The sequence below is a fragment of the Bombyx mandarina genome, chromosome 12, assembly GCF_030267445.1.
Source record: "Bombyx mandarina strain Sakado chromosome 12, ASM3026744v2".
In the NCBI taxonomy this organism is placed as follows: domain Eukaryota; kingdom Metazoa; phylum Arthropoda; class Insecta; order Lepidoptera; family Bombycidae; genus Bombyx; species Bombyx mandarina.
Window position 1 is genome coordinate 6,686,077 of NC_143219.1, and position 14,418 is coordinate 6,700,494.

Below are 14,418 nucleotides of genomic sequence, written 5' to 3' on the forward strand. Positions count from 1 at the left end.
TAAAAAAATACTTTTTACTTTAACCTTTTACCTTAATTTTTTTTTAGCTCGGTCTGTTTATCATTCCTGCTGCAAACATTCCAATGCTGATGTTCTCAGAGTTTTTCATTCCGTACAAGGAAATACCGACGTACCTTCAACCGCTCTGCGTGATCTCATACTTTCGTTACGGTTTCAATGCCTTCCTTAAAATAGTATACGGTTATGAAAGAGAAAAACTACCCTGTCATGTAGTATTTTGCATGTTTAAGAATCCAGCGAAATATCTAGAATATTTGGGGGTCTCTGGTAGTGTGACTTATGATTTTCTTGCTTTAGTAATCTGGATTGTTGTTTTACAGATTACTTTAGTTTTTGTTCTTATGTTTAAGGCATATAATGCGTGCAGATGACAGTCGAAAGTTTTATTTTATGAATATAAATGTATCTAATAACGTAGGTACCAACTAGGACCTCATTAATAAACTGTAAATTGACTAAGTTAACGGAATCGAGTTAGTAGTAGCTAGTACTTAAGACCTATTGATATTTAAATTAGTTTTTAATGGCTTTGTCTGATATGAAAATTCCTTAACTTAATCATTCAAATAATGATTATCTTTGTAATACACTGTTTTCTACTTCTATCGGATAATCTGAAACAATATACTGCTTGTTATACGAGCAAGCGCGCACATTATAATAATATAGCATACGGATACATTTTGCATCGCAGTTATTAATTTTCGAATCAATTCCTGTGTCGCCAACAGCAAGGCGTCGCATACTCTAAGGTCATATGTATCTTCTGCACGTTACGCAATGTCGCAATCTTGCTTCGGTTTACTAATACCTCCGTGAAAAGTCAACTCATATGATTGATCAACGATAAGATCTAAAAGTCTTGTTTTATTCAGTACTAGCTGACCCGGCAGACTTCGTAGTGCCCCACTCGAGAAATAAAATACCTAAACTTTTGTACAAAATAACCTTAAAACAAACAAAAGGAATCCGTTCGACGAGGGACACCAAATATTTATTTTTATTTAATTCCAAGGATTTTCATATTTACCGACCTTTTAAACCTTCTCTGGACTTCCACAATTAATTCAAGATCAAAATTAGCCAAACCGGTCCAGCCGTTCTCGAGTTTTAGCGAGACTAACGAACAGCAATACATTTATATATATATATATATAGATAGATAGATGATAATTGGAGGTTTCATATCTGTGTAATGCGGAGTTTACATTACGAAATTAGTGTCATGCATGTTGAGCTCAGTTTCACGAAAGTAGTTTCGATATATGCGAAAGTAATTTCTTAAAAAAATTGTGTCGCGAAATCCACAGTATCGGCGTAACCATGGCGCCGTCAGCATCAAAGCTATATTTTGCTATATTCAATGTAGCTAAAGAAATGCTTATATACCTATGAGCTTAAAAAAAGGCTATCAAGAAAAAAAAAAATTGGTGGATTCGAGGATGGTCAACAAGAAGGCATTTAGGTGCAATGATGTTAGTCTCTGAATTAGCAGATGAAGATCCTGGGAGTAATAAAAACTATTTTCGAATGAGTTAAGATAATTTTGATTTTTTACTGTAGGTTTTTCGGGTCCCATAGACACCCTTGTCGCTGATATTCATTAATAAGATCTATTTTATTTTTCTGTACTCCATCGTTGGTTTGCCATTTTCAACGCTTGAAGCGCGTCCGAACTAACAATACACTCGTCCGCACAACGCAGGCCCTTTCGCGACATTAGTTTCACGTCGTGTCTACACTATGGAATTAGTTGCATGACACTAATTTCACCAAAAAATCGCGCAGGGCACGAATCTAATTTACATGCATGAAATTAATGCATTACGAAAGTATTAAATTACACATGAAACTATTGGTAAAACTAATGTCACGAAATTAGTTTCATGCCACTAATTTCGTAATGTAAATTCGCCTTTAGTGTATCGTAACCCTCCTTCGGAATGAAACCGTAAATTTTCCTTATTGTAATCTCTTAATGCCCTTGCCCAGAATTGCTATCTCTTCACTACAATCGCTGAGCTTAGTGCTTGAAAAAAATACTAGTTGCTCTCCTTAATTCATGAATTGATAGGACATTCTTACTGCGTCTATCTATTATAAATGATATCCGATCAAGGATATTGTCATATTGCTTCAATCGAGTAATCGCGTTTATATTTTGTAGCTAGTTTGACTCCAGGTCATTGCTATAAATTATTTTTGTATGAATCTGCTGATAATAGGTTCGGAGCCAGGCAGGTCCTTGGCACCACAAAATATTATCCTTTAACTGAGATCAAGTTCACCCACGACTAGCGCAGTTAGCCGAGTTTTCATTTATTTTGATGAAGTGTCAAGGGAATTGCTGCATCACTTCAATTATATCTGTTGCACTCTATTGGCAACCAATGTTCTCCACTTAGCTGGAGCACCGTTGAGCCATCCAAGGACGACAGCAGAGTTGATCCAACCATAGATTTCGTTATGATAACTGTTTAAACATTGCAGGACCTTAAACATTAATTTTGATGGTAATAAGGCGCCACTCAACTTCAGTCGCGGCATTCACACGCTTTGTTAACCAACACAAGTCTAGTTTTGCCGATCAATAAAGTAATGCTAGAACTTTCTAATTTCTTAATACGACAATAACATGCATAAGCTTTGGTGGAAGAGTCACAAAATCCATGTAATTCCATACTGTAGTTTTCTGTTGTTTAGATCCCCCTCGTATTTCTATTAGACTACGATTATCGAGGCTATCTTTTGCTTTCTTCCATTCGGTGTTGATTTCTTTGGGTAACGAATCATCCCAATTGAATATAACCAATTGATAACCAAGTCATGAAAATCATTTTAATTTCACTGTCACTAACCATTCTAGAGGATCAAGAGGTTTAGAAATTTCTGCTAACATTGCTCGATTTGTTATTTGAGGCGTTGATGCTATGTTAAAGTTAAATATAAAAATATCTTTCTCTGGAATCAAATAGGACCCTAATGTTTTGGCAATCTCATCTTGTTCAAAAGCTTAATGTTCGTTGTTACATGATAGATCCGAAATTACTGACTTCAATAGTTCCGGTGCATTAGGTCTGCATTTTCTAAGATGAAACCCTCCTGATTTTAACAGCGTAGTGAGTGGTTGCTGTAGCTTTTTCGCAGATTCAAATGAGTGTAATCCATCAACTAGATCGTCATGTACATTAAAATTACAATTTGTTAAAGACATTTAACGTAAACATGGTAAATGGTAAATGGTAAACATAGATTCCTTTTATGGAAATAATAAAAAATGTGCCAGATGCAAAACGTATGAGGTTGCGGAAAAAAACGCAAATAAAACACATTATTATGGTCCGTGCGTTTATTCAAAAAATATCATACATAATAAATTAAAATTACTGTGAATCTTCTTGATCATATGTGATATACTTTTAATATTATCATAAGACATAAAATTCAATGATATTATTTAGCTGTATATTTTTGTTTAACTATACTTAAGTTTCTTGGATTTTTGTATGTACCTATTGTATACTTTTATTTATTAATAATAAAAATGTAACAGCGTTTTACTTTTTTTTACCGGAATGGAGACATTTAATCTCAAGCTAATTTTATAATGACGCTTGCCGCTTGCGTGATCGGAAGGCCCAATTCAAAATTCCACTTTAGGCTTGCGTGCAATATGTGACAAACATACAAAATAAAAATTGTGCCCTATCTTCTGTGAGAGTTGATAAATCACTGCAAGCTTCTTGAGTCCAAAGGCATAATATACTCATATCAGAGGGTAAGTGTAACTTCCGTACCTATTTCTATTTGACAAATAATTTGTAGCAGTCATGCGTTCTGGTTTGAATGGCGAAATTTGCTGAAACTTACAGAGCACCGAACAACCGATACAAATAACTTGAAAGGCTTCAACGCTTATTAGGATGAACTAGTACATTCTTTTTTTTACACTAGTAATCTTTTGTGATTTTGGGAAAATTTTATTAAATTACCTGTTTATATAACTAATATCAAACACCTACCAGTTTAACTATGTGACCAAATAGTATATATATATATGAATAAGTTCTTCTTTTGTCACTTAGTTGCGGAACAATAAAACAAAACCGTTCATATTATAATAGCGCCCGATCAGCTTACCGCGCCCGCGACTACAAAACGTGACTATAAAATCAACCTTATGGAATATATAATACATACTAGGATCCAATATCTCGATAACAAACAAATGTCTTCATATTGCTTTTTGCATAAATGCAGAGTCAATTAAGATAAAATCAGATATAACAAAATCATTATTTACATCGCAAGCTGTTTGTCTATTGTTACTATAAAAGTAAAATATATAAGATATATACTTAACTTTTTGAATATATTATGCATTCATTTATTATATTGTTATGATCTTAATATTTAAGTAACATTACAATGTATAATACCATTGATCGAAATATTCAGTAAAACCTCTCTCGGCTATCAATTCATGTTTTCAATAAATATTTCAAATAAACGTGTAAAATTCACTGATTTTCGACTTCAATATTCCATTATATTTTTCATAATATACCTTAAATAACCACAAACTCTAATAATACTATAGTTAAAATATTATTTTCTTATAACTCTTTAAGTATTCTAAGAACAACAAAATAGTATTTGGCGTATTGTGAGGATATAATAATACACTAATTCTAATTAAAATAAATTAATATTATTGTGTGGAGCGAACAAAACGTACGAGCGTGTTAAAGCACAATATTTATTTTTAAACCATAGATGCCATTTTATGACAAATTTCTTGAAAGATTTTTTTTACCTATCAATATTTTATTATTTGTAAAAGGCATGCATATATAAGTAGGAAACAACACTTTTTATAAAACCATTCAATTCACAATTTAATGTAACACATATTTATTACTTATAATATCAGATTATAAATATAATATTATAATATCAGCCTCCCCTCATATCTGGTTTCTTCTTAACAGTGAAAATGGTTATTGGTGGTATGGTACATTAGACATCTTACTCAACATGAATCAGCGAATATTGACTAAAATAATCCATAGCCTCTCAATCAATTAATTATATTGACTTGTCGAATATAAATTTTATAAAATTTTGATTAATACATCAAATAATCCGATAATAAGACAACATAAACACTATTTAGACTAGAATCAGACTATCAAAGTGACATTTATTATGAATCTAATGAATAAATAATATTGTGTGAATTAACGGGAACCAATAAATCAATCTATACTAATATGAATAATGTGCAAGTCTGCTGATTTGCTTGTTCTTCGTTCACGTCAAAAAGAAATAATGGATTTACATGATCTATTTTAAAGTGATAATACTAGGTCAGGAGAGTGACATAGGCTCTCTTTTATCCCAAAAAAACATCTACATCCCACGGAAAAATACATTGATACTTGAACACGCGAGCGAAGCCACGGCTAGCATCTAGTGATAATATAATTTAAATTGAACTGATGCAGCTGTGTGCGAAGTGAAAAAAAGCTAAAAAAGGTTTTAGAACAAAACAGAAAAAAAACAGTTCGTTTTCTGCAGAATTGACGCAAATTAGTACATTAAAGTTATAATTAAATAGAATTCGTGAGGACAGATGAAGATTCTATTGTATTCAAGGTTTATTTTACATGTATGTTTTGTTTTAAATACTCGAAAAACAAAACAAAACCTGAAGAAATTAAACTTAATTACGTTACCATATTGAGAGATTTTTATTTATTAAAGTTCTTTTTACGTAATCATTTTTCGAATAATCAAAAACGAACAACTTTCTTCAATTCCTACTTAAAGCTAAAAATAAATAATTTATTTTTATTGTACAATTTTAATTGTCTAGTTACTTGATTATTATTTTTCCTTTGATACGAAGTTTATGGTTTTATGATTTTTGCAACTTGAACTCTTTTTAAAACCTTTAAACTTCGGCACAGATAACAGTGCGTTCAGTTTACAATAATGTACTCAAAAAGTTTTCTTTGATAAATAAATAATTGCAAAATCGCCGTTAACGACTTCGGTTACATTATGCTAATCATTTTATTTTAATATACACGAAAAATATAAATTAACATCACATCGATCTCGAAGTAACGCAGACCGTAGGTGGCGCCATTTTATTCTCGTTACAGACACAATAAAATTTAACTTTTCTTAAAACGCTGTCTAATCAAAAAACGAATAAAATGTAGTATCATAAATGTAATGTAGTATCATTGTAGAGATACAATGTACCTAAAGTAAATAAAATAAATAAGAACAAAAAGTACTATCAGTGGAGGAGAAAAAAAACAATAAAACGAATTGAATAAACAAAAGTATTATGTTCTCGACTTGAAAAAGAATATTATTAAATTAAATATTTTTCAAAACTTCCGTTTCAATTTTTCATTAATAAAAACATATTACACGAATTAAATTATTGCAGACGGATGTTTTGAAATTTATATCACAATTTTAATTCGTTTGTAGGTTATGATTTTTTTTTTCAGAAACCTGCGGAACGAATGGGCGGTTCATCAAATTTTATAAGCGATTTTCAACTTTAAGTTCAGGCTACAGTGTGGATGCAAAATTTATTTTAAATCGCCATTAGACAATTCATTTTGCATACGTGAAAATAAAGTTAAATAGATTACATCAGTTTTCACAGCCGTTAGTCACGCATATTGCTTTTACTTTTATAATTATATATCACTTTTACTTTCAGTATACAAATAGTTAAATACGGTAAAAATATTAAAAAATTACAAATTGCATAGAATACTTGAATGTGTTAAAGCTCGTGAATACGATGAAAGCACCGTTTTTTGTTCAATTTCTACGATACATTAAAAACAAATAATTTTATGCTTCTCTTATAATAAAATAAAATTACTTTTTTTTACACAATTCCTATTTGGTTTATTCAGTCATTATGACGAAAATTAATAATAAAAGAATTGATAGTTGTGTTACTTTTATTAACTTCTAGTGCTCGGTAGGCCAAACACATAACATTCGAGGATAATCACCGCTTCCGCCTACCCAGGCCTTTCCTCTGAACAAAACGCGAAGCTTTCTTTTTGGTTGAGTAATAGAATTACAAAAGAAAAATAAATTTATAAAATATAACGTCTTATAATGGGCGACATAATTTTATTAATACAGTTAATAGTATACCCAAACGATATTCGGTTTTTATATATTGTGGACCAATAAAACAAAATACTAGTACCGAATACAAATAAAGAATAATATATTTGAATTTCTCATAAACTTGCAGAGTGCAATCGCGATGCAAAGAGAGCAACACGTAGTTTATCAATCATCTAAATTAATCTGTGCCAGACTAGTTTTTATTTTTATTTCTCATAAGTTCATAGCTTTATAAAAAGGAAAACTGCTTAGTCATTTTTTTTGTATGGCATTTCTATTAACAATCTACACCATACAGTGTGTGTGAAGTCATAAAGCTGTCGGAAAGTCTACACACGGGTAATTGTTATTATTTAATAATATCTTAATAATTAATATCATACCTATTGTCTTGATCTGTTTCGTCTGGAATGCAAGTTAAAAACTGCTTCACTTGTGCAAAATCTTCATTACATTGAATTTATTATGTTGGTGTTTGATCCAATTTCCTTAACTTGCTGAAATTCAAAATAACGCTATAAATGTCTTAAATAATTATTCCGTATAATATGTCCGTTATATTAATTATATATTTCAAATATGTATGTACTCTTGTCATCCAAATAACGTCTCACGTTGGGAATTCCTCATTATTCTAAAATCAAAATAAATATCTAAAGCCATACACAAATATTTCACCTAAAATGTTATTAATAGGTATTTGATAGTATCTTGTTTTAGGCGGCATGGAAAATTTATAAAATCAAATGAAAATTACTTGCCAATAAGTTAAGTGACATGAGTATTAGATGGGTAAGTTGTAGCAGGGAAAGTGCTTACGTACTATGGATACCAATGCTAAATTACCTTGTAGGTAGCATCACACAATAATAACTAAATGACGTAATATATTGTTACGCCGGTAAGAGTAACTATCGCCGAATAGTCTAACGAATATCGAAGGATCTAGTAGCATCTAGAACGCTCGAGAAGTAAAACGCCATCTATTGTCAGATAGCAGAAACACAATATTCGAAATGTGTGGAATATTCTCGATAGTTCTAGGGATGTGGTATCGACTATAAAAGCGTTGCAGAAATAGCACGCAGTCAGTTAGTAATCGAAATTACTCGAAGCGAAACAGCGAACGAATCACCTGAAGCGAAGCGGAAGAAGCGAATTGAGAATTTTAAAGTGTTTTTGAAGTGTTTTAAGTGTTCTAAGTGTTGAATACGGTTTTTAGTTGTACTTTGGTGGAACATTTATTTATCCCGAACTCCAGCGCATAACAATATTTTAACATTTACATATTAGAATTTACTTCGCTTCATTTTAAATAATAAACCAGCCTCCCTGAAACGTCACCGGTTTTGTACCAGTTCCTGAATAACTGAAAAATTCTCGGTTTTATGAAAATGTAGCCATTTTATAAGTAAAACTTTTTTTAATTGCCTTTGAATGTATATAAGCATAGTGCCCATCTGACGGTGAGAGGTCACCGATGATCCTAAACGTCAGAAATGCGAGGGCACAATTACTGATCCTTGCCTAACACTTTGAACTGTCTCCGAATGTCGTTTAAGAATGGAAACTATACAGCGCTGAGAAATGGTACCTACTTTATCCCAAAGCCGAATTCCGATTTCGAAAAAACAAAGTGGACGAACGAAATGATTCCCGGTAGTATGAAATGACTCTATCTCGAATGCCCCATCTCAAATAATACAATAAAGAACTCTCTACCCACAATATACAAAACATCGTCAGAATCAAGTTATCACCGTTGGTTGATCTTTGGTCTTGATCCTTAGTTTCCAAACTGGTCCAGGTGGACTCCGGAGGACTCGACAGGGGTGTGCGTTGGCGTGACAAAAAAATGGGAATTACAATTCGAAAGCGGGGGTCCAAAATTTTTTTAATTGCTTTCGATAGTAAACTATTTGCGGTCAATCCATCAAGTATGGGATGTACCATTAAAATATGATAACAATGATAATAATTAATAGTGTAATAACTACATATTTGAATAAGCAGAACACAAATAAATATACGATTTTTCTGTTTCTTTTTACCACTCCGAATAGGGAATCCTCTAAATTAAATAAGAGAGAACTGATTGGTTCCTAGTGCTGTGAGTAGATCTAAATCGTCATGATAATCGCCTTATCGTTGCCGCCGAATCCTGATCACGCAGGAGACAGTCACCGTCGTCGCCCTAGACACGCCCTTACGGATCCATCAGACCGTGAGTGGCTCCCGTCGCCCATGGACTTCAGCAATGTCAGAGGCAGAGCCAAGTCGCTGCCTACCACAAAATGTTACGTCTCCTTCGGAAGCGCTCGGGCAGCTGTTAGGAAATCTCACCCCTCCTGGCTGAGCCTTTGCTCGCCCACCTGTCCTGGTTAAACCGGAAAGGCCTCTGGACCACCAGTAAACTTTCAATCATTAAAAAAAATGTAGTTCGAAAAAGAAGTTTTTTTTTAGCAGCATCGCTTTTTTGACATCCACTCACAGCACAGTAAATTAAGTAATAAACCAATCAATTCATTTTTTCTTCCAATACCATTAATTAGTAGTTGGAACTCACAAATAATCTTTCGTCAGCTTTTTGGGCTTTGGATGACAAGTATGTTATAATTATAAAATATATATAAATAATTAATTACCTGCAATAGTCGATAGGTAATGTGATGGTTCTATACCAGAGCAGTATTGTTAACACAACACTCCAAGTCCGCAGTGGTCCAAACAAAAATGACAATGTGCCATACTCCAACCAGAAAAAATATGCCAATAACAATTGAATGCTGAGTAAAAATATAAATGGTAATTGCATAATCAAACGTCGAGCACCTCTTATATTACTCTTGAACAGCCGAATCTCTAAACAGTAGGCCAAAATGTGTACCAATGGTATTTGAATAAACATTAGTTGTACACCACCATACATATAGGTAAATGGTTCAGGCAGGAATACTCCTTTTATAACTATTCCCCAGGCAAATATAACTCCAATATGTTCATCTAAAAGTTTGCCAATGGCCCACGGACCAAATGGTAAATAAATTGCATACAATACAATGGGCCAAAACACTCTATCGATTTTTGATAGTAGCCACACCCTCTTTACAAAGTTATATCCATACCGTCTTCGTATTTTCGGAGGGGTCTTATGAAAGCGCAAAATAACTAAAGGCAGAACATTAATTATCAATAGAGTTCCAAAAATTGACTGAAACTAAAAAAAAAACAAATATTAGTTTGGTACTCTATTTGAGACAATGTGATTTCTTAATTAGGGTTTCATCTTACCACTGTCCCACCGTTAACCATTAATAATATTCTTGGTATAATTTCAAAATATACTGAGGTGCCATCTAATGAAAATGGATGTTTTAAAAAGGCTTCCCTTCCCAACTCATCAGTAGCAGCAACATATAAATAATGTAAGCCATTATTAAACAAGTGTGGTAGCCATTTACAAACATACAAAGGTCCTTCCTTGTGACGACAATTCATCCAACTATCCTTGTCAAAAGATACTTTCACCATGTCTATATTCACATCACTAAATGCAATAATCCTAATATATGTGGAACTATGTATAAGATTTAAAGGTTCCCGTCCTGGTAAATTGTATCTGGCATGTTTTGGATTAGTCACTAAGACAAGTGGCCATACATTGTGTTTTTGATCTACAAACGAAAAGTGGCCATGATCAATTGCTGCCAAACGATACATTCTGTTATCTTTCCAATCTTCTAACTCAAGTTCTAAAAATCCCCTCTTTTGCTTCGTGTACATTTTTGGGACTAGACCTCCCATAGCATGTAAATGACCACACAAGTATGCTCTTGAAGCTGGACTGCTCCCTATGAGCTGACGTAAATCCAATCTTTCAGAATCTTTTTCTATGGATATAATACATGATGTAGGATAGTGACCAAACCAAACAATATAATCAGCCTTAGATTCAGCTTCCTTCTTGAGTTTCTCTAACATTTGCTGTTCTTGTGCATCTAACATACCAATAAAATTAAATGGTCTTCGTAAACCAGGCTCAGGACAAGCATCTATACCAACAAATGCTAAGCTGACTCCATTCTTTTCAAGTACATGTAAATAAGATTTTGGATGATTTGGGCCTTGAACTGAATAGTTTTTAAAATAATTTTCTTCTGAATTAATACTTCTTATGTTAAAATTATCTGGAAAATAGTATTTTAGATTTAAAATGGTGCATTTTATTTTATTACAAGCCTACAACTTAACAAAAAAGGTTCTACAGAGATAGCTAAATAAGTACAGGAATGAAATTAGCATGGATTGTAATCTACACAAAATATTTTTCAAATTAATACTTGACAACAATAACTTATCTTTGATTATCTATTATATATGATAAATTAATATGTTGTGGGGAGATAGTACCGAAAACAATAAAAAAAAATTTCACAGCTGTTACCTGACTCTTGGCTACCTCATACACCTATTGCTAAAGTTGTAGGCTTAATTATTGCACTACATTAGAGATCATACCATGATTGCCTCTGATATCTAACCAAATGGTGTCAGCAGTAACACCAGATTCTTTGATGATGTTATAGTAATATACCCATTCTTGTTTTACTTGAGAACTACCTAAATTATCTTTGGCTTTTGCATCTGTTAAATCACCAGAGGCTAAAACAGCCATTGGCTTAATTTTCTTCACTGTACTGTCGCAAAATTGTTGAAACTGCGTTATTCTCCCAGGATCCCGAAATATACTGATGTGTATATCTGAAATCTGAGAAGTTTTATATTTTTTAACACTTTCTTTGTTTTATCTTTAGACGTGTTTTCACTCATTGTTATGTTTTGCTTTTGCGTCACGAAGATGACTTTGGCTATACTATTGTTATTCAACAATAATTTTTACGCATCTTTATTAAAATCTAACTTACTTGTAGGAACCATATAAGATTTTCCGATGTATCTGTGATTTGTCCAATTTTTCTCTCTAAATGCTTTGTGTAATTTACTGATAAATTTTTATTGTCTGAATAGAAGTTTTGGTCTGTCGCAATAATATTCAGTAAATTTGCCATAAATACCGATAACAACAACAAAGCACAAAGTAACCATATTGCTGATTTAGAAAATATCATCTCCTTTGCTTTCTCTGTAAGCTTCACATAAAATTTTTTACTTAAATAAGTCTAAATATTGTACGGTCCTGAATAATTTCAAACTTTTATCGCAATTCAAACCATACGTGCCTACCTACATCTAATATTTCTTGTCATGAAGACACAGTGTTGCAAAAGTCAAGTGTATTATCTATGGCAAAAGTGTAGGTAAATTTAAAAATCGTTAAACTTTACCAGTTAAAATTCGGAAGAAATCGGGAGATTTTTATTTGGAATTAAACCAAAGTGGTATGAGTTTTATTTATTCAAGTAAAATTAATTGTACACATAAATATATGTAATCGTTTATTAAAAATTGTAATTTTTTTATTATACTTCATATTACATTGACGGAAAACCAAAGGCTGTGCAGAGTAAATAGTAGTAGATGTAATAAAATTTATATTAAATTATAAATTATAATTATATTTTTGGTTTAATTTTTGTATAGAATGGAATTGTTTGCGTGCATTTGCCGCTATGAGCTCTATTCCAACTGCATACAAAATTGACTTCACTTTTACGTTATCGAGAACGTTAAGAAACTCGCACTAAGCACACAACTCCAGCAATAATACTTAATTAAATATTCACTATCCGATTCGAACATTGTAAAGAACAACAGGCTCTTCACAACACAATTGAACAAGACGACCAGATACACAGCCTATAATACAGTAATGAACGACCGAGGCAACGACGGTTTTTCGATGCAATTTGCTTTAATACACCTCGAACTATAATGGCCGAATTTGACGTGGTGCGCACAGCTTTAGGATGTCTGCATGCAATTTTGTTTTACAGGTTTCTTTAAACGTTACTTTATTAAACATATTACTATTATTTCTTATACATTTAATTTATTAGTATTATTTTACATTAGCCAAAAATAAAAAATAGAAAGATAGAATTTAAAATTATCCCTTTAAAAAGGGGACTTATGCAAAATTATGTAGAGATAAAATAAGTCTTATATGATTCAATGTCACCAGTTGACGATTGATAATTCAATTTTTCCAAGTGGGCAGGCGAAGGCTTACACCATACAGCCTTGTGTATTCTGTTTTATAAAAATGATACATATGGAGCGAAATGAAATGCAGCTTTATTTCATTTGAGACATTAATCAATTGGGTAACCAAGATATGGAATGGTCTCTGCACTTTCATAGATACTTAACAGTTAAAATAAACCACCGCTATTATACATTGAAATCTGTAGAAACACTAAATTAACAAAATAAAACAATTTTATTCACATAACTTGGCGCTTCGCGTTCCGGCCAAATGTCGCTGCGGATTTGGTTAAGTGATAATGTGATATTTGAATGGTTTAATATTGGTTAATGTGATATTTGAATCAGAATTTACTCACGGAACCCTTCATCTCAAGCGACGCGGCGACGAGTTCGATAAAAACGGTGACCAGTGCTTGAGTTACCAAAAAGCGCCGTTAGTGGATCGGGAGGATCCGAAATGACGTGAGTAAACTAACTGGGAATCCATCCAAACATTCAATACTTATATCAAAATCGGTCCAACAGTACATTGCAAATTGTTCCGCACAATGCAGCGTTTGCGGAAATGCGGAATTGCATCTTAACATTATTTTTTACTAATGAATCGTAGTCACGCTCCTGGTTTAATAAATATGAAATGTGTCCAATTGTATGAAAATTTAAATTACTACCGCACTGTGTGATATTCTGATGTCTATACTATTAAACTGTGAAGTTTGATCAAAACCTAATAGTTTTTCTTTGAAAGAGTAAAAATCTCCATCTATTCTCACAAATTTTCGTATTTTAAAAATTGAAAAATAATCAAATGTAATAAATAGTAGATATTGTTGTCATATAATTAAACATCTAAAGGCTTTATTTAAATACTCGTAGCATAAATTGCCTAATAAAGTTTTAAGATATGAAGCGATTCAAGTTTTAACTGGTAATAAAAGAGCATACTCGGCAAGGAGGTTCCCAATCCTGAGGGCTATGATTATCAAGTGAGGGCTATCGATGTCTTTCCTCTACTAGAGGACACGTTTAAGTACGTGGTAGACAATTTGTGAC

The 14,418-nt window shown here is 32.5% G+C and overlaps 2 protein-coding genes across 3 annotated transcripts in view; one reads left to right on the plus strand and one right to left on the minus strand.

Moving 5' to 3' along the window:
• LOC114250803 (ATP-binding cassette sub-family G member 1) overlaps positions 1-3,578 on the plus strand; it is a 31,486-nt gene extending 27,908 nt beyond the window's left edge. For both annotated transcript variants that reach the window (XM_089731876.1, XM_089731875.1), the window contains exon 11: positions 48-3,578. In XM_089731876.1, coding sequence (XP_089588002.1) covers positions 48-392 — 345 coding nt within the window. In that variant the 3' untranslated portion in view covers positions 393-3,578. The remainder of the gene's footprint in view (positions 1-47) is intronic.
• On the minus strand, positions 3,353-12,488 carry LOC114250790 (transmembrane protein 62). Its single transcript, XM_028184812.2, has 5 exons — positions 12,123-12,488; positions 11,716-11,965; positions 10,489-11,384; positions 9,843-10,414; positions 3,353-7,694 (listed from the first exon to the last, which is right to left on the minus strand). The coding sequence occupies exons 1-5, from the start codon at positions 12,324-12,326 to the stop codon at positions 7,661-7,663; spliced, it is 1,956 nt and encodes a 651-aa protein (XP_028040613.2). The 5' UTR covers positions 12,327-12,488; the 3' UTR covers positions 3,353-7,660.
• Between the last annotated feature and the right edge of the window lie 1,930 nt (positions 12,489-14,418).